Source organism: Penicillium chrysogenum, assembly GCF_028827035.1.
Source record: "Penicillium chrysogenum strain IBT 35668 chromosome Unknown utg000004l_segment0_segment0, whole genome shotgun sequence".
Lineage (NCBI taxonomy): Eukaryota > Fungi > Ascomycota > Eurotiomycetes > Eurotiales > Aspergillaceae > Penicillium > Penicillium chrysogenum.
Window position 1 is genome coordinate 1,397,792 of NW_026622752.1, and position 24,040 is coordinate 1,421,831.

General features: G+C 49.5%; 8 protein-coding genes across 8 annotated transcripts; 4 read left to right on the forward strand and 4 right to left on the reverse strand.

The window, feature by feature from the left end:
• Positions 1-850: 850 nt before the first annotated feature.
• On the forward strand, positions 851-1,378 carry N7489_006457 (uncharacterized protein; the record flags this gene model as incomplete). The annotated part of the gene is made up of 1 exon (XM_056712207.1): positions 851-1,378. One exon carries the CDS (start codon positions 851-853, stop codon positions 1,376-1,378), a length of 528 nt encoding a protein of 175 aa, XP_056565922.1.
• Positions 1,379-1,676: 298 nt separating this feature from the next.
• On the reverse strand, positions 1,677-3,530 carry N7489_006458 (alkaline phosphatase; the record flags this gene model as incomplete). Its single annotated transcript, XM_056712208.1, has 2 exons — positions 1,677-1,957; positions 2,009-3,530. 2 exons carry the CDS (start codon positions 3,528-3,530, stop codon positions 1,677-1,679), a joined length of 1,803 nt encoding a protein of 600 aa, XP_056565923.1.
• Positions 3,531-3,875: 345 nt separating this feature from the next.
• Positions 3,876-4,720, reverse strand: N7489_006459 (uncharacterized protein; the record flags this gene model as incomplete). The annotated part of the gene is made up of 2 exons (XM_056712209.1): positions 3,876-4,078; positions 4,195-4,720. 2 exons carry the CDS (start codon positions 4,718-4,720, stop codon positions 3,876-3,878), a joined length of 729 nt encoding a protein of 242 aa, XP_056565924.1.
• Positions 4,721-5,441: 721 nt separating this feature from the next.
• hmt1 (putative vacuolar ABC heavy metal transporter (Hmt1)) lies at positions 5,442-8,343 on the reverse strand (the record flags this gene model as incomplete). Its single annotated transcript, XM_056712210.1, has 4 exons — positions 5,442-6,711; positions 6,781-7,692; positions 7,743-7,942; positions 7,999-8,343. The coding sequence occupies 4 exons, from the start codon at positions 8,341-8,343 to the stop codon at positions 5,442-5,444; spliced, it is 2,727 nt and encodes a 908-aa protein (XP_056565925.1).
• A 1,603-nt stretch (positions 8,344-9,946) lies between these two features.
• N7489_006461 (WD repeat protein) lies at positions 9,947-13,999 on the forward strand (the record flags this gene model as incomplete). Its single annotated transcript, XM_056712211.1, has 2 exons — positions 9,947-10,131; positions 10,297-13,999. The coding sequence occupies 2 exons, from the start codon at positions 9,947-9,949 to the stop codon at positions 13,997-13,999; spliced, it is 3,888 nt and encodes a 1,295-aa protein (XP_056565926.1).
• Positions 14,000-14,272: 273 nt separating this feature from the next.
• N7489_006462 (uncharacterized protein) lies at positions 14,273-16,102 on the reverse strand (the record flags this gene model as incomplete). Its single annotated transcript, XM_056712212.1, has 2 exons — positions 14,273-15,133; positions 15,194-16,102. 2 exons carry the CDS (start codon positions 16,100-16,102, stop codon positions 14,273-14,275), a joined length of 1,770 nt encoding a protein of 589 aa, XP_056565927.1.
• A 212-nt stretch (positions 16,103-16,314) lies between these two features.
• Positions 16,315-18,205, forward strand: N7489_006463 (splicing factor cactin; the record flags this gene model as incomplete). Its single annotated transcript, XM_056712213.1, has 5 exons — positions 16,315-16,833; positions 16,895-17,359; positions 17,417-18,046; positions 18,102-18,134; positions 18,188-18,205. 5 exons carry the CDS (start codon positions 16,315-16,317, stop codon positions 18,203-18,205), a joined length of 1,665 nt encoding a protein of 554 aa, XP_056565928.1.
• Positions 18,206-19,390: 1,185 nt separating this feature from the next.
• Positions 19,391-20,775, forward strand: N7489_006464 (uncharacterized protein; the record flags this gene model as incomplete). Its single annotated transcript, XM_056712214.1, has 2 exons — positions 19,391-20,122; positions 20,224-20,775. The coding sequence occupies 2 exons, from the start codon at positions 19,391-19,393 to the stop codon at positions 20,773-20,775; spliced, it is 1,284 nt and encodes a 427-aa protein (XP_056565929.1).
• Between the last annotated feature and the right edge of the window lie 3,265 nt (positions 20,776-24,040).

Genomic DNA, 24,040 nt, shown 5'->3' on the forward strand with positions numbered 1-24,040 from the left:
TATAGCGTTTTTATGTCGAGAGATGGCTACAACTAAGCAGTCTTTTCTCTTCTTGTTTCTATATACTACATTCCAATGAAGTTAATGGCTGTCGAAGAGATTTTATTGCCTTCGATATGAGAATCTGGACTACAAGATATAGCATTGAGCAAGGCATGGTATGGTAGCTTGTACGCTTTTCATTCGTGATAGCTTCATATAACTCTCTGGATGTCCACGGGTAGGAACATTGAAGTCTATCACAGCTGGTATTTAGTAGTTTGGCTTTGTCTGTTCCGTTTGACTCCTTCTTTTTCCCCTTTATCTCATTATGCTGCTTTCCATAATGATCCTTTTCGCTTTCTTAACATCTTGTAGGACATATGGTCACTTACATCAAGGTAATATAGAACGTAAAGCTCTCTCCAGGAAAGTAAACAGGGTAGCAACATACAAGGCTTGGTTCTTTAGCCCACTTTTGCTTCATTGTCACTGCTGTATGAAGCTAGATTCATTAACAGTGCTCTATTGCTCTATCAAGGGCAGGATTACTTTATCATTGCGCAATTCCCTTCTTCGTATGTGTAGGGAATTTCCAACTTCTGTTCTAGGACATGTTCTAACATCAAGTTACCCCAGGTTTGCCACATGATAATTAAAGTCATCCTGGCTAGTCCCAGACCGCAGGCATTTCAGACTTCACATCACAATCCACCAACCGCCCTTCCAGGGTTCGCACAGAAGGATACAACCAACATCGAGCACAAACAGGGTTCTGCCTCGGACTCCACGAATAAAGAATAAAACTCTCTCAAGACAGACAGAGAAAGAGCAATCAGGCTCGTGTGAACGACACACGAGCTAGTTCAACATGTGTCTATTTGTCGAAACCCACTACTCCAATTGCAAGCATACGTGCTTCGAGCTCTACCTCTTTTGCCGCGAGATCCTCCGCCAACTAAACCGTATCAACGACCCAGACCAGCGCAGAGACTACGCTTTGCCATTTGACCCCGATTGTCCTACCTGTCAGCCATACACAATCATAAGTGCTTCGATCGCAGAGAGCAATTATCCACAGCAACACTTTCACACTTATAACCTGGGTCATCATGGTCCTCAGATGGTTATGCCTGGTCCTCAGGATCAATTCTCCAATGGATTGCCTATGCAGTATCCGCATGCTCAGGGCCAGCCACCATGGAGTCAACAACCTGCTGCTCGACCATCAATCCCTGGCTTCACACACATTCAGGGTCCAGTGCCCGCTAGTACCATGAGACAAACCACCCTTTGTCCGGATGTGAATGATCTGAGTGAGATTTTGGAGAGTAACATCGTGCACCAGATGATGGATTTGGTGGAGAGCTGTCCTGATTGTACTACAAAGGCCCTGTGATACCGAATTTCGCTTGTTAGAATATGGGTTTGTCGCTGGAGATGCAAATGTCTGATGATGAAGTGATATGTGTAGGATCCCATTGAAGGTGTTTTACTGGACTATATGGAAGTTCGAGGAGAAAATAGCACTCAAAATACCAACGCCATTGTCAGCAGTACGTGGATATTCGAGTAAATGCGAGGTTTTAATTGCGTTTCCATGGATATGTATGATGATGACGAAACCCCGAAATATTCACAGTGCCGCCTAGTACAAAAACCAACAGGATGGGCAAATGTCAAGTGTTAACTGCCGTTTAGTGGGCAGCACCACATCCACAATCATCAGGAGATCGCTTCCTGAAGTCTCCATGGTAAGTGTCTAGTCCCTCAGTATGGAAATTCAAGCCTAGACGATCGCCCATCCAGTCGTATGATTGCAAGATTCCAGACTTGGTGTCCTGTAGCAACTTCGTGACGTTGTCGACATCCAGATCAAGATAGTCCGCAAGGAAGTCTCCTACGTCGGTGTTCTCGTTGTTGCCAACCAACGGCCAAGCACCCTTGGTAGAAGACGCGTATATGTTCACGTCAACGGCTATAACAGAATTAGTATACTATCATAGGTCACTGCTGGAGACTATCTTACCAGAATGTCCATGAGTAGTCCAGCCGACCTGAGCGCGACGACTGATCATGTCCGTGAACACATGTTCAGTAGCGATTTGGGGGTCCGGGTGGAGCAAGGCATCTACTTCATCATCTGTAGCATCATCGATGCCAAGCCCATCCTTAAGAGTCTTCCGGACCCAAGACTGTTTAGCCGAATCCTTGGCATCCTTACCCGGCCCAGAAAGGTATTCTTTGAGTCGAGCCGCAAGGTATTCACCAGAGTGATTTGCCTTGTCCAGGACACCCGGAAGCCACAAATACTCGGGGTAGCTCTTGTGCAGCTGTCGTGCTGCGGCAAGACCGCCGGTCTCGTGGTCAGATGTGCTCACAAGCACACCAGGAGTGGAGTCATTCTCTAGGAACTCTAGCGCGGCAGCAAAGGCCTTATCATATGCCAGCACCTCGTGAACCTGAGCGGCAGGATCATTGCCATGGCCAGCATGGTCGATGCGAGAGCCCTCGATCATGATAAAGAACCCTTGCTCACTGTCCTCAGTGGCCTTACTCATGGCCTTCAATGCAGTGCGAGTCATCTCCTCCAACGAGGGATAAGTATCATTTTGAGAACGTCGATCAATCTCGTACGGGATATCCCCGCTAGCGAAGAGGCCTAGCAGCGGTAAAGTGGCATTATCGCCGCCCTTCAGGCTGTCAAAGCCCGCACGGTCATCGATATAGCCAAACCCATTCTGAGAAGCAACCTTGAGCAAGTCATGATCATCGCCACGGCAACTGTCATCCTGTGAGTTCGGCAAGAAATGGCAACGCCCACCGCCAAGCAGAAGATCTACTACCCGGCCGAGAGGATGCTCACCAACTTCTTGGGCGGCAATCAAATCTTCGTAGTTCCGCAAATTGGCGTGCGCGGCAAAGCATGCTGGAGTCGCATCCGTCAGGCGAGTGGTCACAACCAGGCCTGTCTTATACCCCGCCAACGAAGCTGCCTCGAGCACAGTTCCACAAGGCGAGTGGTCGGGAAGCACTGAGATCGCAGAGTTGTAGCTCTTGCGACCGCACGAAAACGCGGTCGCTCCAGCCGCAGAGTCTGTGACCAAGCTAGAGCTTGACCGTGTTCGCGAAGTTCCAATGTAGTGTTTATCCAAGACAAGAATGTCGTCGAATGGCAGATCATCCGTGTATTGCCGGAAGCTTCGAGTCAGCGAGAGACTAGTAGGCCCCATGCCGTCGGACACCATGAAGATCATGTTCCGCTTGCCCGTCGGCTTGCCTCCAGGGCCCCAGGTCGTATTTGATGAGTGATGGTTGTGAGGCTCCGCTGAGTTGTGTGGGTACATCACAGCCAGTACAATTACCAGAATCGTTGCAATAACGGCCCAGGAAAATGCTCCAATTTCCCGCCAGGAAGGCCAGGCTCGTCGTTTGTCTTCATGGTCCGTTCGCTCCCCAGTCAGAAGGGCGTAGTCCTCCTCTTCATTTCGGACTGAGGAGCCGTCATCGGAGGATAGACGGGGAGGTACGAGGGACTCTTCCCTCGCCATAGCTGGTGGAAAGACAGAATAAGAAAAGAGTGAAGACAGATGTAGGGAGGTCGACAACTTCGATTGCGACGTTCCAAGGTTGTGATTGACTCAAGTGGACCCTTGGGGGCGGAGGAGGAGATAAGGATAAGATAACAGGGCTCACATGATACGTCACGTTCCTGCATCACAGCCTTACCTAGGTAGGTCGCGTGAGATGTAACTATGCAATGTATAAAAACTACATCTACCATTCCGTGCGACCGGAGAATGTAAGGAGCAGAATTGTTTCATTTTGAATCGGCCTAAGTCATGTATTTAAACCATCTATATAGTACATGCCATACTCAAGATAACTCATAACCCTTAGAGAGGCCTAGCCTTCCACCCAATAGGAATCATGGCAGCGGCAATCTCATTTACACCGCGCTCCGTAGCAAGCAGATTGAACTGCGCGGCCGCATTCCGGGTATCGAGGATATCCACCCGAATGCCCAACGAGTTGATGTTACGCTTAGTCTCGGGCGAGAGCGGGAACATTGTGCCACCAACACCCAGAATGAGCATGTCTGTTCGTCGAACTGTTAGAAAATCGAAGAACAATTTTTTGGCCAAGCTTAAGTATGTCATATCCGTGGGTGAAAGCATATATTCGGGATCAGAAAGAAGAAAAAACAAGACATACCAGGCTTTGGCCAGACAAGATTCAACAACCCCCAGACTGACTCATCAAGCTCAAACTGCCCCTTGGAATTGAGCATAGCATCCTTAGCAACACTATCGTTCTCTGCGCCCTCGACAGCCTTCCACGGCCGCCACGCAAATGCCTCACCGCCGACCAACAACAGCCCATTGCCGTCGGTGAGCTTGACACCATTGTTAAGGTGGAACCCAGAATCAAGACATGCGTCAATGGCCGTCGTCGGCGCGGGGATGTTGCCCAGCACGTTCAACGAATCGAAGTTGGTCTGGGTGTCCTCTTTGGACTCCGGGCCGCGGTCGCGGCTGACGGGTTTGTGCGCATGCGAGCGAGGAATCATGCGGGTTGGTCGGACTGGTGAGCTATAGTTCCGGCGGCTAGGGTTTGAGACTAGGCATGGTGCTGCGGTTGCTGATGGGATCTGGCAGAATCGAGTCAAATTCGAGGTGGGACGGGTGTTGACTAGGGAGGTACGCAAGACGCGCAGGAGTTGCGGCGATGGTGAATGCATTGATGCGGTATGTTCGATAGAGGGACTCGTTCGGTTTGCTTCTGTATTATGTAGCCTTGTAGTGATGTAGTGGCTCGGATAGTGGTTAGTGTCACGTGAAGTAAGGCTTTCTGGCTCCGGGGTCTTGGCTAAGAGAGGCTAGCGGCACACCTGGCCTACACGCATTAATGTTCCTTCAAAGAGGCTACTCATATCACGCCCTAACACATAGCAACTATATAGAAATAAGAACGGTTGGGCATTCAAGGAAAACCGAGAGTGGCTCTGTAGAGTGGGCATGGACTTGAGTGGAAACCCTGGTGTATCAATGCAGGCAACAAGTAACTAGCCATTGTCCACGTTAATTGAATTCTTCTTATTAATATTGGGCCTATCGATTAATCTATTTTGATTTTGCAGGAGTCCCAACCCTGACTCTCTGCGCCTGGATTCATATGGAACAAAGACAAGAGAGACGATAACATCGTACGCGTCGTAAACCCAAAACGCCAACGAAGAAAAAGAAAAAGAAAAGAAATGCAATGATGAAAAAGAAGACGATACCTGGAGAACAAACCGGAAAATGACAAATAAGCAGAGAAAAAAGAGTGTCACCCCTCGATATGCGACATCAAACTTCATATCACGCTGCCTTCGATCAGTACTGCCTCTGGGTACTTTCTTGTTATGGAAAAACGTATGGACATGTTGAAGGTTAAACAAGTCATTCCCTGTCCCTATTTTAGCGGTTCAGGCCTTGCTGATTTAGTTGTTTTGGCGACCGAACAAGGTTGCGGTCTTCATCCGATTGACTGGAGCTGTCATCACTTGTGGTTGCAGTGCGGATTCGCTCGGCTAGGACCTGAGCTTCTGCCATAGCCTTTTGGGCGCGGATCTGCTTACGCCACATGCTGTAGTATCGACCCTTCATAGCCAAAAGCTCTTCATGGGTACCGCTTTCGGCCACTTGACCCTCTGACAAGACCAAGATGCGGTCCGCGGTAGTGATGGTGCTGAGACGATGAGCGATCACCAGCATGGTGCGACCCTGTGAAAGAGTAGAGAGCGCCCTCTGGATATGCTCCTCGGTATCTGTGTCTAGAGCTGCAGTTGCCTCATCTAAGAGAATGATGCGAGGGTTCTTAATGATGGTGCGAGCGATAGCCACACGTTGCTTCTCGCCACCGCTCAGCCGTAGGCCACGCTCTCCAACCTTGGTGTTGTAGCCATCGGGGAAAGCAAGAATCTTGTCGTGGATGCTGGCGGCCCGGCAAGCCTCGTAAACATCTTCATCTGAAGCGTCCTGGTTGGCGTACTTCAAGTTGTACATCAAAGTCTCGTTGAAAAGCACAGTATCCTGAGGCACCACACCAATATGCTGACGGAGTGAATCGATCGTGACATCCTGTACATCATGTCCATCGATACAGATGCGTCCATTACCGGAGTTATAGAACCTGAACAAGAGGCGGAAGACGGTGGACTTGCCTCCGCCAGACTCACCAACTAAGGCGGTGGTGGTTCCCGGCTTGCAGTGGAAGGTAAGGCCGTTCAACGCGGGCTTGCGCGAATCGTAAGCAAACTCAACATCCTTGAACTTGATGTCACCGTTGCACATAGCCAACGGTGTGGCACGGGGGCTATCGACCACAGTTGGCTGCTCACGGAACAATTCTAGCAGGCGTTCGGCATTGATTAACGCGGATTGGATGGATCGATAGAACGTGCCAAAGAAATTGAGCGGGCCTTGGAGTTGGACCATATACGCCAGTAGAGACACGAATTTGCTTACAGGGCGCTGACCAGTAGCAACCTGGTATGCACAAATGAAGCACATTACCAATAATCCCATCATAAACACGGTGTTTTGACAGGTGTTCAGCAGTGTTAGGGAGAACAGCACGTGGTATTCGGCCTTCTGGAAGTCACGCACGGCGCCCCGGTACCGGTTGAATTCGTACTGTTCGGCGTTGAAGTATTTCACTGTCTCATATGAGACCATGGAGTCGTTCCTAGAAGGAGCATAAATTAGTCCCACGCATATCTCGGATGAATAATGAATAGCCTCGTTCCGAACTTACTTGACAGCATCTTCTTGTCGGGAGGCATTGACCATCTGTCTTCTGATCTCGGCTCTCCACTGGGCCATGCGAATAGTGACGTAGAGATAACCAAAGGTGGAAATCCCGACAGCTAGAGCATAGTAGACATCGAAGGAGACCAAGAAGAACACAATCGCAATCACAAGATCAACAAGCATTGGCACAACCTGAAAGGTGACCTGTTCAAGGAAAGTATTGATCGAACTGCCCTTGCTCAGGGCGGACAGGACTTCTCCGGTCTTTTTTCCGAGATGGAAGTCTAAGCTGAGACTATGAACGTGTTCGAATGCCGCGGTAGAGAGCTCCATGTAAGAATACTGGCTCACAGGGATCCAGAGGCTAGAACGCAGAGAGCTGAGCAAGCCCTGGCTGCCCTGCAACCATCGATACACCACATACAGGCAAATCTGAATCCATGGCACTTTGAAGTCATCACTCTCACTACTCTCCGCAAGAGAACCCGTAATAAGTCCGATTTGGTAAGGCACCAAGACGTTAACGATTCGCTGGCATATGAGGAGTCCAAAACAAAAGGTGACAATTAGTTGCAGGCGGCGAGACTTAGACGGCCACAGGTATGGGAAAAAGAGCGAGTAGCCGCTCAGGTACTCCCACCAGCTAGTGGAAGGAAGAGTCGTCGGACGCACCCATGGATCGGTAGGTTTGGATGTTTCGGGGTGAGGAGCTCCGTTCGTCGAGCCATATGAATGGCCATTGGCTTTCCCGTGTCCATTCCCATTGCCGTTGCCGTTTTCTGCACCACCGGAATCCAAAAGCCCCGTAGCTTCTGTGGCTCCATTCGCCCGTTGACTTGCCTTCGCGTGGCTTTTCATACTGAATGATTGGCAGGCGTAGAGAAGTACCAGAGCAAACAAAATAAGGATGCGTATACTGTTTGATCCCACTTCCAGGGACTCCCACAATGTAATTCTCCTGCGGACTCGACCTCCTTCTGGGTCTCCAACAATTGGCTCATGGTGAACCGAGGTGTAGATTGAGAGAGGGAGGTGCTAACAATAACCAATTCGATCGGGATGGCGACCGACCAACAGACAAACTGGGCGAGAGTAGGCGAGGGAGATGTGTCTAGCATTGCCATGAGCAGCACTGAGTAGACGAAGAAGGAGCCGACGACGTAAACCTGTGATAAGTGTCAACGGCTGTCGAGGGACACCAAACCATTCAAGTAGAACGTACCACAAAGGACTGCCCTCGCCACCAGTTCTCTGACCTGGCCACCATCACATGTGTGATATAGATAGTTGCATCGGCAAGGAAGGTCAAGACAACGGCCGCGGAGAGCAAATTGAAAACTCGTTTGACGTTCCGCGAGAACTCCTGGGATCTGTAGGCGGGGGTACTTCGAGTTCGCTGAGGGAGTGGCCGCCCTCCTGGGCCAAAGTATTGAGCTTCATGCTTGCCAGCTTTCTTCGCAGCGATGGTAGTATTAGCCACGAAGGCCACGACAAAGAGGATAAGAAGAAAGATTGGATAAGAGGTGCGCAAGTATTGGAGCAGCTCAAGGGCTGCATGGGGATCCATTGCCCACTAAATATCCCAGAAATGAGTGTCTCAAACAAAGTCCATGACAAAGTCCTCCCTCGAACGAAAGGTAAAGAAAGGGAGGCCGGGTTCGGATCGGAAAGGACTGGACGGGTATGGCGAAAGATCGACGCGAGGAATGGGGGAACCCAAGAAGGGTTTGGAGAAACAATAGGATTTCCACGTGGAAACTTCAATGTTTTTAGAAGTAAATTAAAGATGAAGAAGCAGAAGCAAACATAGGAAAAGAAAAGAAATGTATGTAATCTTTTTTCTTCCCTTATTATTTCCCTTGTTCTTTTTTTTTTTTCCTACTGTTTTTTCTTCTTTTTCGCCTTCTTAAGGTTTCTCTGACTCAGAAATGAAATAACCTTGGAAACTCTTTAAGCCAAGTATAAAAAACGAAGTGGCAAAGAAAAGGGTTTAAATATAAAGAATAAACATCCAAATGCCTGGAATGACGGTGTGGATTGCAGGTTGCTGCAGCTAAAAAAATAAAAATGGGGCAACTGGTATAACTCCCCCAAGCTTCCGAGGGTCTCTTTTATATCTATATCTTCTTTCTCCTTCTCGTTTAGGAAGTTGTTTGTCTACGATGTTTAGAAAATCCATAATATACAAATTTAAATGAATCTAAAGACTTTCATGCCCAATGGTCGAAGTTCAAATCGTCCTAGAGTGAAAAACAGGGGGTAGTAAATGGATCGTCGATCGATAGATCGAGAACAATCCGCGCATATAATGACTTCACCAAACTGCCAAGATAAATTAAAAAAAAAGAATGAAAATCATGAATGATGGGATCATCTGAACGCCCTGTCAAATCTAAATTCTTCTTCTTTTCTCCGTGTGTGACCTTCAGCTTGGATTGGTTTGTTTGAACTTGTTGATGTATGTGATTAGCTGAATGTCTCACACTTTTTGCCTCTTGCTTAGTATCTTTTAGTCACTTTCGGGCGCAGTTCATTATGGATTGGCCACCGATCATAGTACTCTTCGTATATGTACGTATATTTTGTATGTCATCTATGAAGATCTCTCTACCTAGGTAGATATGAAATATGGATATATCTTCCCCATGTGTTTCGTGTCTCACGTCCCGAAGCCCCGGTCGAGGTAAGACAAGTCAGAATCGCATTCTTCCATTGCTTTATAGATAGTACTGTATATGTAGGTATTTTGGTCTTTGGACACGTTACCCTCGGAGAAAATACATAAGATCATATTCCAATCTGATCTCTCTCATGTGTTGTCTTCTAGACCGCTCTTAACATGTGTTCAGGCCCGATGGCCTTCAAAGGGTAAAAGGTAAGGTGCATTTGAGAAATCCATAGATAAAGGGGAAAAAAAAAGACCAAGTACAACTACCTGACTGGTGCCCTATATGTGAGGCATAAGAACCAAGTGATACTATATACTATATCGTACATATTAGAATGGTCAATCGTCAATGTCAGATAACCGTAAGGCTTAGATCGTCCCGAAGTCGGTGCCTCAGGGATCTTTCCCTCACCGCTTGCATTTCGGTGATCTCCAACTCTCCGCAATCTTTCTCACTCCAATTCGGTGGTCGTGTGCCACAATGGAGACCTGGCTGTAAACGATGTCGGACCTCTCAGGTTCGCGATCTCCGATCCCTCCCCCTCCTCCCCCTCCGCCACAGAAGTACTCCAATCGCGCCGCGAATGCCCTAGCTAGATTCGCCCAACCTTTCTTCTCGGGCTCGAGACCACCTAGTCCCCAAAGCAGTCGTGTGGATGGTCCCCGGTCGATCAGATCCAAATCACTGTAAGTGTTGCATTCTCACACCGCTCTGATACCCCTACTTCCCTGCTTCGCCCTTTGTTTTTCACGGATGCACCACCCCCGCCATTTGGTCATCGGAGCTAGTATGATCGGGGAATTGCATTTAAGCCAATAGAATCTTCTGTTTTCTAATATGATTCTGTAAAGATCAGGAGAACCGCAGACTGTGACCCACAAAACAGGCATCGCAATCACGGCTTTGGACATTTCGCCTGAGCGGACACATGCGGTTATTGCAGGCAAGGAGATTCTCAAGACCATCCAGGTCTCGCCAGACCGCTCGTCAGAGGAATTCAATATCCGCAATGCAGTCATTAGCTATGCGTCTACCCACCATGATGCGGGCGTTTCGATGCCACACAAGGACCAATTGAATGTGAAGGACGTAAAATGGTCACATGGCAACTATGACCGGATAATCGCAACTGCAGTCGCGAATGGTCGGATTGTGGTTTACGACCTACAGCGGCCCGGCCTCCAATTATGTCGATTCCATGGTCACAACCGCCAGGTGCACAGGCTTGCCTTCAACCCTCATCTTCCTTCTTGGCTCCTCTCTGGCAGTCAAGATGGCACAATTCGGATGTGGGATCTGCGAGCCGCCTCTGCAAATCGGGGGACTTCCACGTGCGGTAGCAAACATTCGTACCAGGGCAATAGCGATGCCATCCGAGACGTCCGGTGGTCTCCTAACGATGGAGTCATATTTGCGACTGCTTCAGACAGCGGTGCGATCCAGATGTGGGATTATCGAAAGGTCAACGCCCCATTGATGAGAATTGCCGCTCATGATCGCCCATGCTTCGCCGTGGACTGGCACCCAGATGGAAAGCACATTGTCAGTGGTGGCACGGATCGCCAGGTAAAGGTCTGGGACTTTTCTTCATCTGCAGAGCGACGGCAGAAACCTGCATTCCAATTCCGAACGCCCCAGTCGGTCACAAATGTGCGATGGAGGCCTCCTTCTTGGGTTGGCCAGTCTCCTGCCTCGGGGGAATGGCAATCGTCTCAGGTTGTCACGTCCTACGACAAAGAAGATCCACGCGTTCACCTTTGGGATCTCCGTCGCCCACACATTCCATTCCGTGAGTTCGATCGGTACGATGCACCCGCCTCGGATCTGCTCTGGCGCTCCAAGGATCTTTTGTGGACTGTCGGCGAGACCGGGGCCTTTACCCAGACCGATGTTCGGTATGCGCCAACTGTGATCAATCGCCGACCGATGTGCTCCGTGGCCTGGAGTCCCAATGGCGAGTTTGTTGCGTTCAGTCAACAAAGACCCAGGCGACGTCCTCTGGGAGTCAATGCCGCTGAATTTCTACGGCCCGAAGAAGACGAGGACAGCACCGGTGAGAGATCACTGAGTCAAAGCCCCGCAGATGATATCTTCGATGAAGCTATTTTGGCCACATCCCTTCGGAATCGGCATATCAAATCGGCGGCGATTCGACCATCCAAATCCTTGGGCAGTACTCCACCCGGGGCAGTGGATTTCATACCCGTTCTCCCTCTAGAACAAGCATTAGCCAAACTCGCAACCCCAATGCCTAGCCAGGTGGGGATCATTACAAGTATTCCGGGTGCTACAAACGACCCAGCAGTCTTCCGGTATTTGGCAAGCCACTATGCACCGTTGATGAATGAGGACAGTGAACATAGAACACAGACCGACGTGCTGAACTCTTTGATCGAGTCACTGGACCATAACGCTGGATGTGCAGATGAGGTGTCCCTGACTAGACTGGCTCAGACTTGGAGAATTGTCAAATTCGCTATTCTTCAAGAACTCGAACGTAGAGCTAGAGATCATCCAACAAAAGGTGGCCAGAGAGACAGGTCATCCAAGGATGGAGGCTTGATAGACAGGCCGCGGCCCGATGATGGTCGACAAGACAGAGTCAAAAGTCGGTTGTTCAAAGGGGTCATGGAAGCGGTCCCGGAAGCTGAGAGCTCGTCGAATATGACCACCCCTCTTGCGCGACCATTGCCCGACTCACCGAAAGACTCGTGGTCGAGCACTGATTCCCAAATCCCCTCCTTGGGCGATGGAGCGGTCGACATTGACCCTCTTCCGCCATCAGTCTTGAGTGATCATAATGGCTGGGGGATGTCAGACCGTATACCCTTGCCGCGCGGACGACAATCATCAACCGAGGATGCTGATTCATCGAAATATCTATGGGACCCCATGCAAGAAGACTTGGACATAGAGCAACGATCTGCGCCTCGGGCAATTACCGGCAAAGCAGATTGGCGTCGTCGTGGTCATGCAGACTCCCCTCAGGAAAATTCCGAGGATGACTATGACCAGGAGCTGGAGGATAAGCGTGCAGCGATCCGTGACTACAAGCAACTCCCCAAGAAACCATTGACTCTTGAATCGTCAATGGAATCTAGTCGGCCTCCTCGTACCGAGCGCTATAGTCGACATGATTCTTCGGAGAGTTTTCCCATGTTCTCTACGTCCACCGATAGTTCGCACCCCTCCAAGTCTATTGGTGCGTCGTTCTCGTCTACTGGACAATTTGAGGCATCCAAATCTCTGGATGCTGGTCAATCTGCGGCAGCGCTGAGGAGAGGATCGCTTCTCGCTTCTACACGCGAGGAGTCTGAGGACGAGCTCTTTAACCAAGTCATCTCAGAGACTGATCAACTTCATTTGGAGCGCCCGTCGAGCCCTCCCCCTTTGATCACAGAATCAACCCCCCTTGAAAGACAGCAATCTTTCCCACCAGATGATACACCCTACCCCGACACCATGCCTTATTCAGTAGGCGGTACCTCGCGAGTCCAGATCCCACTCACGCCAGACGGAACAGACTTGAAACCGTGGGGTATCGAAGCGATTCTGAAAGAATCAGTCCGATATTACCACAGCAGCAGTAGCTTAGTCGACATTCAGGCTGCGGCCCATCTTCTCCACAAGCTGCACGTTCTTTTCCGGGACTGCGAACAAGTCTTGCCATATGAAGAATGCGAAACGGTTTTCAAAACCTACAATGAGCACCTTATCCGGCACTCGATGGACCTCGAGGCAGCAGAGCTCCGCTTATTTTGTGTATCAACATACCCTGCCGTCTACGAGTACGCTCAGACAGATTCATTCATCAACGTCTACTGTTACACGTGTCAGCGACCCTTTGAAAATCCCACCCAAGATAACAGCCGCTGCTATCGCTGCAGCACACCTCAAGCACCATGCTCTATTTGCATGAGCCTTGATCCACCCCCAGAATGGGTTTCATCTACGGTCACGAGTCCCGACCCAGACTCCGAAACCACTTCAAACCATTCTTCACGATCCTCAGTTCCCACTGAACCCGTCCCAGCGTCCGAGATCGAGACTCTCGGGCCCTTCACTGTACCTCGGCCCAAAGGCTCTGCTCTCTGGACATGGTGTCAAGGTTGCGGCCACGGCGGCCATCTAGCCTGCATCACAACCTGGCTCGTCGACATCTCAACCAGCGAAGGTGGGTGTGCCACAGCCGGCTGCTCGCATGACTGTGGGCCTGGCCCACGTCGCGAACTAAACCGCCAAGCCCTGCAGGCGGAATCCAAGCGTCGTGACTCTGCTAGTCGCTCCGCAGGTGTCGGGCTCGTCAAGCGTGATCCCTGGACCAAGGGTGAAAGCAAGGCCGTCGAAAAAGTCCGCGGCATGTTGGGCGTTGCTGGCGTTGCCGCTGCCACCGGTGGCAGTGGTGCTGGCCCGGTCACTTCGGCAAACAATACTTCTTCTCCAACGCCGGTTTCGCCCGGCGCTATGTCGCCTAAGAGGGTGCGACTTGTTACCCCGAACGAGCAAGAGAAGGAAAGTGTTTCCTCTCGCACCGGTCCTTCTTCGAAAGACTGAGCTTGAACCTTGGGTAACGTTCCATATGTACTACTATTAGCGCGTGTTCTTACTTTTACGTCTTCTCTTCCTTTCTTGTCTTCTACTTCTATTTGATTCCCCAATCGCGATGCTTTCAATGAATCGATCTACGGATTAAACACATGCATATCTTGTACAGTCTTCAAGTGTATTTCTCCATAGTCACGTACTACATGTAGATAGAATGTGTTGTATGCACACACATAGGACTCGAACACATTTTTAAAGCATAAAATCTTCGCTCCCCTTCATCTAGAACCTCCGCTTCTTCTTTGCAGGAGCTTTGCTCTTAGCCTCAATCGACCTCTTCAGTTCCTCACGCTTCCGATCAGCGCGCTGGTCTTCGGTCTCCGGCTCTGCAGGTGGAGCGGGAGGGACCTTCTCCGCTGCTGGTGTGGGCAATGGAGACTCCTCCCTTTTAGTAGCTTGTCGGTCAGCCTTCAGTTTAGCAGGCGCAGCTTTCTCGGGTGACATCGCCACCGCGTCAGATGTAGGTAGTGGGGACTTGTCTCGACCTGCTTCGGAGGCTTTGGTTTTGGCTTTGCCGCCTATCATGCCAAGTTTCCCCGGACGTTTAGCTTTGACTGCTGCTGCTGCTGGTGTCGATGATATAGGAGCATGATCTTCGCTGATCCTTTCTTCCTCTGGAGACTCGGTGGCTTGTGCTGGCGGGGAAGGGGCTGGCGAAGGCGAGGGCTCTTTTGCTTGCTTTTTCTTGCCGCCTATAATTCCCAAGCCGCCCTTTGGCCTTTTTGGTGCCTCTCGAACTTGCGCTGGAGGAGAAGGGGCAGGTGAGGGAGATGGCGATGGTCGGCGCTCTGTTTCTTTCTTGCTCTTGCCGCCAATCTTACCCAATCCACCCTTTGGTACTTTCGGCGCCTCTCGAGCTTTCGTCTGCGGTGCAGCGGGCTCTGGCGATCTTGAAACACTGGGAATACGTCGTCTTTGACGCGGTGGTGGTTCAAGATCGGAGTCAGAGTCTGATGCTGTGGCTTCGTCTTCCTCTGAAGGAAATACTGGCGGAACAGGACTTTTCTTCCTGGGTATTTGCTTGGGTGGTGAAATTTTGCCCTTGCCATGTTGAGGTTTTAGTCTGGGAGGGGTTTCTTGTCGCTAGATGAACGGGGTTAAACTATACTTATTATTTGTGACTAGGAATAAGTCGTAGCATACCTGAAACTCATCGGCCTCGCTGCTTGTCGTTGAGCCCCCTCCTTCGTCGATGTCCTTGGTTTCAATTGGCTCTTTTCTGTCTTCGTCGCGGGATATTTCTTCTTCGATGGGAGAGGCTTCTCTGGCGCGAACTTCAGAGCGCCTCGGAAGCTGATACCACCAGTCACCCTGGGAACGGGTGAAGGTATCTAAATCATGGGGATCACCGGATTCTGAGATTTCCTGGAGTAAATTGGTAGCTAGCCCTGCCCCATCTGATACTCCTGTCTCAGCAAGCCAGGTCTGTTCCTCGAACGGCGCAATACCCTTGACAAATTTAGCAGCCTCGGTCCGCGTAATAGCTTTGCGAGATGTGCGCGACCCTGCGGCGCTAGGAAAGACAGACCCTAGGTCAACGCCAATTGTTTCCATTTTGTCAAACAACTTGCCGAGTACATAGTCTTTCTGTTTGATTTGATTCAAGAGCGAGCGTTGGCGCGACTCCCACTCTGCTTCCTCTTTCAGTAGCGGAATTACTAGATTAATGGTCAAGGACGACAGGGGTTCCTTTGATAACTTCAAAGACCATTTAAGAGGCTTCAACGGGGAGGGCAGCTTGGCTGTTATGGTGATTTCAAGGGAGTCGGTTTGCGTTCCACTGCTTAGGATTGCGCTTTCATTGCCCTTTTGTAAAGCTTCTCCAATTTTCTCCAGGAGTACGTCGAGCTGTTCTGGGTCCTCTCCAGGATCGATCGTTGTGGCATCTTCCTCTGCTCTCTTGGTGATAGCTTTATGGGGCAGCCGCTCTGACCAGATATAGGTGAGGTCTGTTATGTGAATTTCATAGCCTTGTCGGGACCAGGTATACTGGAAGAGCAAAGAAGGTAACCCCTCCTGCGATGAATGAAGACGCTGCCATCTTGAAGGCATGGCTTGGGTGACTTGTTGATTTACAATGCGGAGTCGTGAAGTCGTCTCATATTCATGGATAGCTGCCTGGATGATAAGGGAAGGTTTGCCGCCCGCTAGACTTTCCGCTGATCTCCCGAACTTCTAACTTCGCCTTCAACATCCAAATTACATACGATCGGGCCGCTTACGTTTTAATCCTTACTCCTCGTTGTATTCTTACAGTTTTTACGATGTCTGCGCGATACCCGGACCGGCCAGACGCAAAGCGCAGCAGGTCGCGGTCGCCATCGTCGTGGCGTCAGCCCCAGAAACATCCTCGTCGGGACGACAGAGACTGGCGCGACAGACAAGACTCGGATCGCAGATGGAACAATGAGAGATCGGGCCCTTCGCAGCAGCCTCGCAACATGCGCGATCAAGTCCGTCTCAACCTGATCCAGGAAGACCAGCAAGAGCGCGAGTGGGTCGCGCAGGAGGATTTGTTCGTGCTCAAGCAGGCCAAGAAGAAGGCAGAGATTCGAGTGAAGGAAGGGCGCGCAAAGCCTATCGACTGGCTGACGGTTACTCTCCGCATCATCGATCCTACGCGTGATCCCTTGGATGACGAGATAGCGGACTCCGATCTGGATGTCGTGGACCCGGACGGTGTATTTGAGGGACTCTCTCAGACGCAACTACGAGACTTGGAGAAGGATATTGATACATTCGTTAGCCTGGAGACAAACGCGAAGAACCGTGAATTCTGGCAGGTAACGTCCCCCCTCCCTGCTATCTACTGAACTCCCCTGTTGACCACCGTCCATCCTACAGACTATGAAAGTCATCTGCCGAGATCGTCAAAAGACCGTTACACCCGAGGGTCGCGCATTGAATTCTGTGGCTGCCGATATCAACAAACTACTAAGCCCGAAATCCTACGAGCAGCTTCAAACCCTCGAAGTACAAGTAAAGCGCAAGTTGAACTCAAACGAACCGATCGATACAGATTACTGGGAAGAGCTGCTGCGCAGTCTGACTGTGTGGAAGGCCAGGGCGAGTCTGAAAAATGTTTATCAAGCTATTATTGATGAGCGTGTTCGCGACCTGAGGAGGCAGCAAAGACAGGAAGCTGAATCAATCCGGGAAAAACTAGCGCCTCTTGCTCCGGTGGTTATTGCAGGTGAAACAACAAGTCATGCCGAGTTTGGAGGCCTGGATCCAGATCCGTTGCTCCAGGTTCGCCCGGAGGACAAAAACTTGGAAATCATGGACGAGTCCGCATTCCTTAACCAAGTGGTAGGTCTCTGAGCTTCCCCTCATTTATCCCAGACCACATGCTAATCAATCGCGCAGGCCCGTGAACGACAGAGAATTCTCCGTATGGGCTTTGTCCCACTACGGCACCGTACTGCAGAGAAGTCCTCCGCAGCAGTGTCAAAACCGACATCTACCAACGCCCCCGCGACCTCTGTATCCACACGGTTCTCGTCCATCCCGAACGAGGACTTCTCGCAAGCGACCAAAGCGCTATATGAAAGGGAGCTCGCCAAGGGTGTCAGCGAGAATGAGGAAATATTCACGGGCGAAGAGGCCGTGAGCACGAGCTCGCAACCTCAATGGGCCGGTAAGCATCGGCCTCGAAAGCCGCGTTACTTCAACCGAGTCCAAATGGGTTACGAATGGAACAAATACAATCAAACCCATTACGACCATGACAACCCGCCGCCGAAGGTTGTACAAGGTTACAAATTTAACATCTTCTACCCCGACTTGATCGACAAGACCAAGGCCCCAACTTACCGGATTGAGCGTGAGAACGGCCGCAAGCGTGGCGAGTCATCCGCCGAAGCAGGTGAAGAAGACACCTGTCTCATTCGGTTCATGGCTGGACCCCCGTATGAAGACCTGGCGTTCCGAATCGTCGACAAAGAATGGGATTATAGTGCCAAACGAGAGAGGGGGTTCAAGAGTACATTTGACAAGGTATGCCGTAATACCAAATGATCCCTCCTGTTCCTCAACTGACGTAATCCTTTAGGGAATTCTTCAACTTCATTTCCAGTTCAAACGGGTAAGTCGCTTTTTCCTTGGTTTTACGAAGATAATACTAACAGATTGTCTCAGATCTATTACCGGAAGTAACACATGCACAACCAACGATTTCCACATGGGCGTCATATCGGGATGGAGAGAGTAGATTATGTATGCAGGGAGATGTTCGGGAGGGTGTATTTTCCAGTGGCCTTGATACCCAGTGAATCAGATTAGACTTGGATTGATTGGACTGGAAATATGTCCCCCATTGCCCCCCAAGGTTTTCGCATAATAAGCCGGACTTGATATCTGGAGATATCCGATGCTTGATCCAACCGCTTCCTAAATTCGACCCTTGTCACCTTTTTCTTTTCCACCATGATCATATTTTAGGGGGAAGCCAAATCCACCGCATTCGCCTTGGCCATGACTAGCGTACGGACACTATATGCCTCTTTTTCTTTTTCTTTTCTTTTTCTTTTTCTTTTTTCTTTTATTTTTCTGTCACCAGGGTTCTTGCAACACGGGGGACGTTGGGGATATCCTTTTGGTGACACTATCCCGGCCTGCAGGAGCAGGATGTATTCCTGACTTCCGGCTGGTTGGATGCAGGCTATGGGGGGAAAGAAAAAGAAACAATTGGACTAGACAAAAGGTAGAATACGGCACGATTTCGCAGTTAACTTCCAGAAGGCCCGGAATGAAGCCGGTGTGGGTGAATGGCGACTTTTTTACCCTGCAGGTTCCCATTTGACCATTTGACCATTTGACCCTTTGACCATCCCCTTCTGGCTCTAGCAGGAGTCCATTCGTCCTAGTTGCATGTAGCATGTAGCCTGTAGCACCAGATCCAGCCACTTTGACCTACCAGTGGCCATTGTCTGTACTATGAATCTCCGTTGCACGACTTGGGCATCTAAAGGCGCTTTTCGAAATACGGAGTAGACCTTTCATACAAAAGAATAAATTAATTCCCCTAGGTCCAGACCGTCTTTTGCTCAAAATGCATGAGGTTATTTGCAGAGAAAAGAAAGAATATGATGTGTTGGCATTGAATTATACAGCTCGAAATCATCTAAAGGTTGAACACACCCTTTGAGGCACTCTCGTCTATTCTCTTCCCCTTCTTATTCTTATTCTTATTCTTATTTTTATTCCCTCCTCTCTCTCTCTCTCTCTCTCTCTCTCTCTTCCTTCTCTTCATCTTCCAAGGTTTACGTTTGCCTTCTCTTATCCTTTTTGCTTCTCTTCTATTTCCCTATCTATCATCAAAGTCACCTGCCTTACCCAAACATGGATTTCTCTTTCCACTCGCAGCACTTCGACAGAGTGCAAATCTCAGACCAGGATTCCAACGCTGGTCCCCTGTCACAGCCAGAAGCACCACCTCAATTCAGTGTACCTGACTGGGCAAGATGGAGATCCCAGCTAGCTCTCCCGCCTAAGTCTTATCAGGGTATGGGCATTCCTCGTCTCGCTGATAGCGAGTACAGCTTGGGTCCGTTGTCTCAGGATCTCATCGGGGATCCAAATGGATATCTTGATTCCTACCGCTCGCCTGTCACCCCCACCATGGCTGGCGCACCCTTGGAGATATTGGCTCCTCAGGCTGGGGAGAGCCACCCAGATTGGTCACTTTTTCAACCTTCACATGTCTTCAAAGACCAGTCATACAACTATCCTCAGTTAGATCATCTTCAGCCCCCTCCAGACTCCCCGCCGTCGCCACTTTCTGAAGTCTCGTCCTACCACTCCCCGCAGTCGCTCGCTGCTTCGAGTCCAGCAATGACGGTTCAGACAGCAGACCGTCTCTCTCCGCGCTCAGGAACTGGTGACAATAAAGAGGAGCGTCCCGGTCACCCTCCTTATTCTGTCCTGATCTACCAAGCCTTGAAGGAAGCCCCGGGAAACAAGCTTCAACTCCAAAGCATTTACTCCTGGTTTGAAGCGAACACAGACAAGGCAAGAGACCCGAACGCAAAGGGCTGGCAGAACAGTATCCGCCATAATCTCTCGATGAACGCGGTAACTCTCACTTTTCATAACCCACTCTTTCAGTCCATCGTCACTATACGTTTGATTCAACGTCTGCTATATTCGATATCAATACTAACCTTTAACTCTAGGGATTCGAAGCAGTGAAGGAAGAAGTTGGACCAGGCAAAAAAGCAGTGAACTTCTGGAGGCTGACGCCGGAAGCCATCCACAGTGGAGGCATCCAATCGACTACCCGCTACCGCAAGCTCCAGCACCAAAAGAAAGCAATGAACTTCGGCCATCGTGGCCCCACACGTCAGCCATCGGAGTCCAAGGGGGTCCATGCCACGAAGGTTGTCAAATCACGCAGCACGAACAGTCCCCATAGCGAGCGCGCCGAAGCATATCATCACCATCACCAGCATATGATCAGCACGAACCCTAGCCTGGGACATGAATACGGTCCCACGAGCGTTCCAGCGATGCAAAGCTACATGCAGCACCCCACGGGCCCTGTTGTCGGATGCACCCCCATGGTACCAGGCAACACGCTCTTCGTTGATAGCGTGGAATCAGGACCGGCATTCGACGTGGGCCATAACCATGATTGGTATGTCCCAGAGTCGGTCTCCAACATGGTCCAGGACCCACTCGAAGGTCCCGGTCGATCGTCACCATGGGTTTCGAAAAACGAAATCTAAGCCATTAAAAAATTGGGAGGGGGAGGTGTGGTGGAGGGGATGGAACATGATTCAGCGATGAAAAAGCCCGGAGAACCCGACATGCATGCATGCTCATGCTGCTTTTTTCTCGGGTTTGGTTTTTCACAAGCCCTTTTCTTTTCTTGCCTTTCTTCAGGTCATTGGTGGAGGCCACATTGGCCATTGAGCACACTAGAGGCATGGCGTTATTTGAAGTCCCATTTATTTGCTATTTTGAATTCAGAATGTATTCGGCGTTCCATGGAGCCTCATGGCAAAGGAGATCTATCTATTTTTTTTTCCCACCTGTTCGCATTATCTAATTTGCTTTTTTTCTTTTTCTTTTTTTTTTTTTTGAATATTTTCTTCCATCTTTTTCAGTTATTCTGGCATGAGCAACATATTTTCTTTTCAAATGTACCATAAGTTAGTTAGTGTGAGCTTTGTCCTCGGCATCTATCGAGATCTATCACAAAGCCAGAGATAGTGTCAACCATGGTTTTCGGTGCACATCATCTTAACCTAAACCTTAGAATAGGCTTGGTCTTATGGAGTATAGTATATAGGCATGTATCTCGGCCTTCTCTCAAGTCCCACATATATTTGGTTCGTTACAAATGTACATCGTAATTTTGGGCATTAACAATGCCAAGAATTGGAAATATTCACACCTCAGCTACTCCGTACTGAGCCCCTGGGCTCCTGTATCGGATAAACAATGACTCCTGCCAATGCATGGGCATTGTTCTCGTGGCATGCACCACCTGCTGTGCTGCTGACAATGCTTCATATGCTTGTACAGCGGTGTCTCAAGTGACAGGAATAGCCTCCAACCATAGTAAAAGGAAAACTCGTTGATCGCCTGCATGATTTCTCTTTCTCTTTGTTAGTCTTCCTTAGTCTCTTCCTTGACACCCGGGTCCTGTCCTTAATTAGCTACGCTGAGCAACCCCACCAACACCCCGCTATATCACTCTCATAACTGATGCAGTAGGCCAGGGTGCTGGGGTGACGCGGACATCCTTGGCGGCATCGGCAGTATCGGCAGCTGCATGTTGCCTTCCCATGATCATCTTTGCCTCCCTGTCATTCTCCGTTTCCCTTTTTGTCGGTGTCCCAGGAGGTCGGGATATGATACGTCGCTAAGAGATCGTGGGGAGAGCACGGACCTTAATTTTTTTTTTTTTTTTTTTTTTTTTTTTAATAGGGTATATTCCAAAGTAAATCAACACTGGGGAGATTATAGACGAGATATAGGAGCTCAATTGTAGATATGCTATATGTTATAATTAGGGCATACTAACATACTACCTTGCATCATCGATTCCCTTCTCTAAGTCACGCAATGTCTCTCACGAGGGCACTTATCTATGTTGTAATTAGGTTTCGTAGTACACTGTTGTGGCTATGACAGGCTCGTGTAGTGGGGAGATCGGCAATGACACTAGTTAAAGGAGGGACATTAGCAACGTGGCCCACGCTTCCTGGAATATTTCATGGATTATCACTGCTTTTGCAGATGTGCAGGTGGTATACCATTTCCCATGTATGGTTTATATAGGGAAGATACCACTACGGTATTAGCAACTTGCATCCGTGGAGCGTGCATAGTAATTTTTGTGCTGTAAGTAAGGAGACACTCGCATTAGTCCGTACTATATACTTCCAAGGTTGTGCGCCGTTATACAGGCAGCTGCAATGCCGTTCACAACGCGGCTGAATATGCCAGTATCTAAGGTTGAGTTTCGAAGCTCCCTTACGGGTCGTGCCGACAGTCTTTTTGCTCCAAAGTTTATCTTGTTGTATGCTGGGTAAGTCGCTCGTATTCTTTTCAAATTGAAGGTTAAATTCGAGGGGACTACGGGGTACTCTGGAATTAGTTTCGATATTATTAAATCTAACATTAACTGCTTCCAGGGTACAGACTGTTATACGGGGGTTACATACAGCTGCCGACTTACTGTGTACACTAATGTCCTCAACATCCCTTTTTTTAAATGTCCGCTTGGACCCTTCCCTAAGCCAAACAGGGTATGAGACCCTCTCGTGACATGCTGCAGCTCTATTAGTGGCCCAAACCTTGGGTGGCTGCTCGTTATTAACTACATATTGAAGGTGGAAATGGCCGTCCAACCGACGGATGTACATCCCGGACTGTTGCCAATCGTATAGTGGTATCGCTTGCTTCCTTTGTTAAGGGAACTGAGCTCTTCTAGTGCCTTCTTAGACTAGCAATGAGCCCAATCAGCCAGTAAGAGGGGCCGCGCCTCGTGCGATGATGGCAATGTCCCTCGGAAGCTGTATCCCCATCCCACGTTCAATATACTTTCTACCTTGGTCTCTTTTTTCATTCCTATTCCTTGTTTTGTTTTGCTTTAATTTCCTTTTTGATGTCTATACCAACATGTCACGTGTATTCCCGTAATGCACGTCCAAAAAGGATCTTCATACTGATCTTTGTGGAGAGGCCTCCATGCAGGCAGGGTAAAGGCAGCCAGTACCAATAGTCTCGATTGTAAGTACGAGCACCGTCAGGCACAGCCCCACCGTTCGATTCGGACCCAAGAAGGTCACGTTATATGTGTCTAATATCAAGTCCAACCCGGGTTCATCCTTCAATTCTGATCTATCGACTAGACTATCCGGGAAAACGGGAACAGGAGAAAGGGGGTACATACTCCGTAGATCTTCAACTTTTGACCTGCACGACCTCAATAGGTGTGGGTACAGAAATGGCACCTAATATGTGTGTACTTAATAGCCGATAGGTTGCCCAACCTGCTGGAATCCGGGATATGTCTGCAAATCCCGGTATCTAGTTACGGGGGATTTTCTCTTCACGGTATAGGTTATGTTGACAGCTGGGAGAGATTTTGCATGTTATATAGAGTATAGTATTAGCAGTCATTTTACTTTGTATTTTGACTTTCCGTTCAATAGAAACCGCACGAACCTCGCCCGTTGGGCGTTTGTGGGATGGAACGGCCCGGTTCGACAGCTGTCAATTCTGCATACGCTCAAGCTCCCTTTGATAAGCGCTAACACTCGGAGTGGGTAGTTTTAGGGATGCGACACAGGACAATCGCCTGACCGCCTCTTGGTCGATCCCATTGTCTGTTGTCATCCTCATTCCCGGGTCGGGGTATCATGGAGGCGGCGAAAATTCCTTACCTCTTTGCTTTTTCACAGTAAAAGTTAAAAGAGAAGACATTCGGATCCGGGCCGGGGATTCATTCTATTGGCTGGCGTTTCAACCACCGGGAAT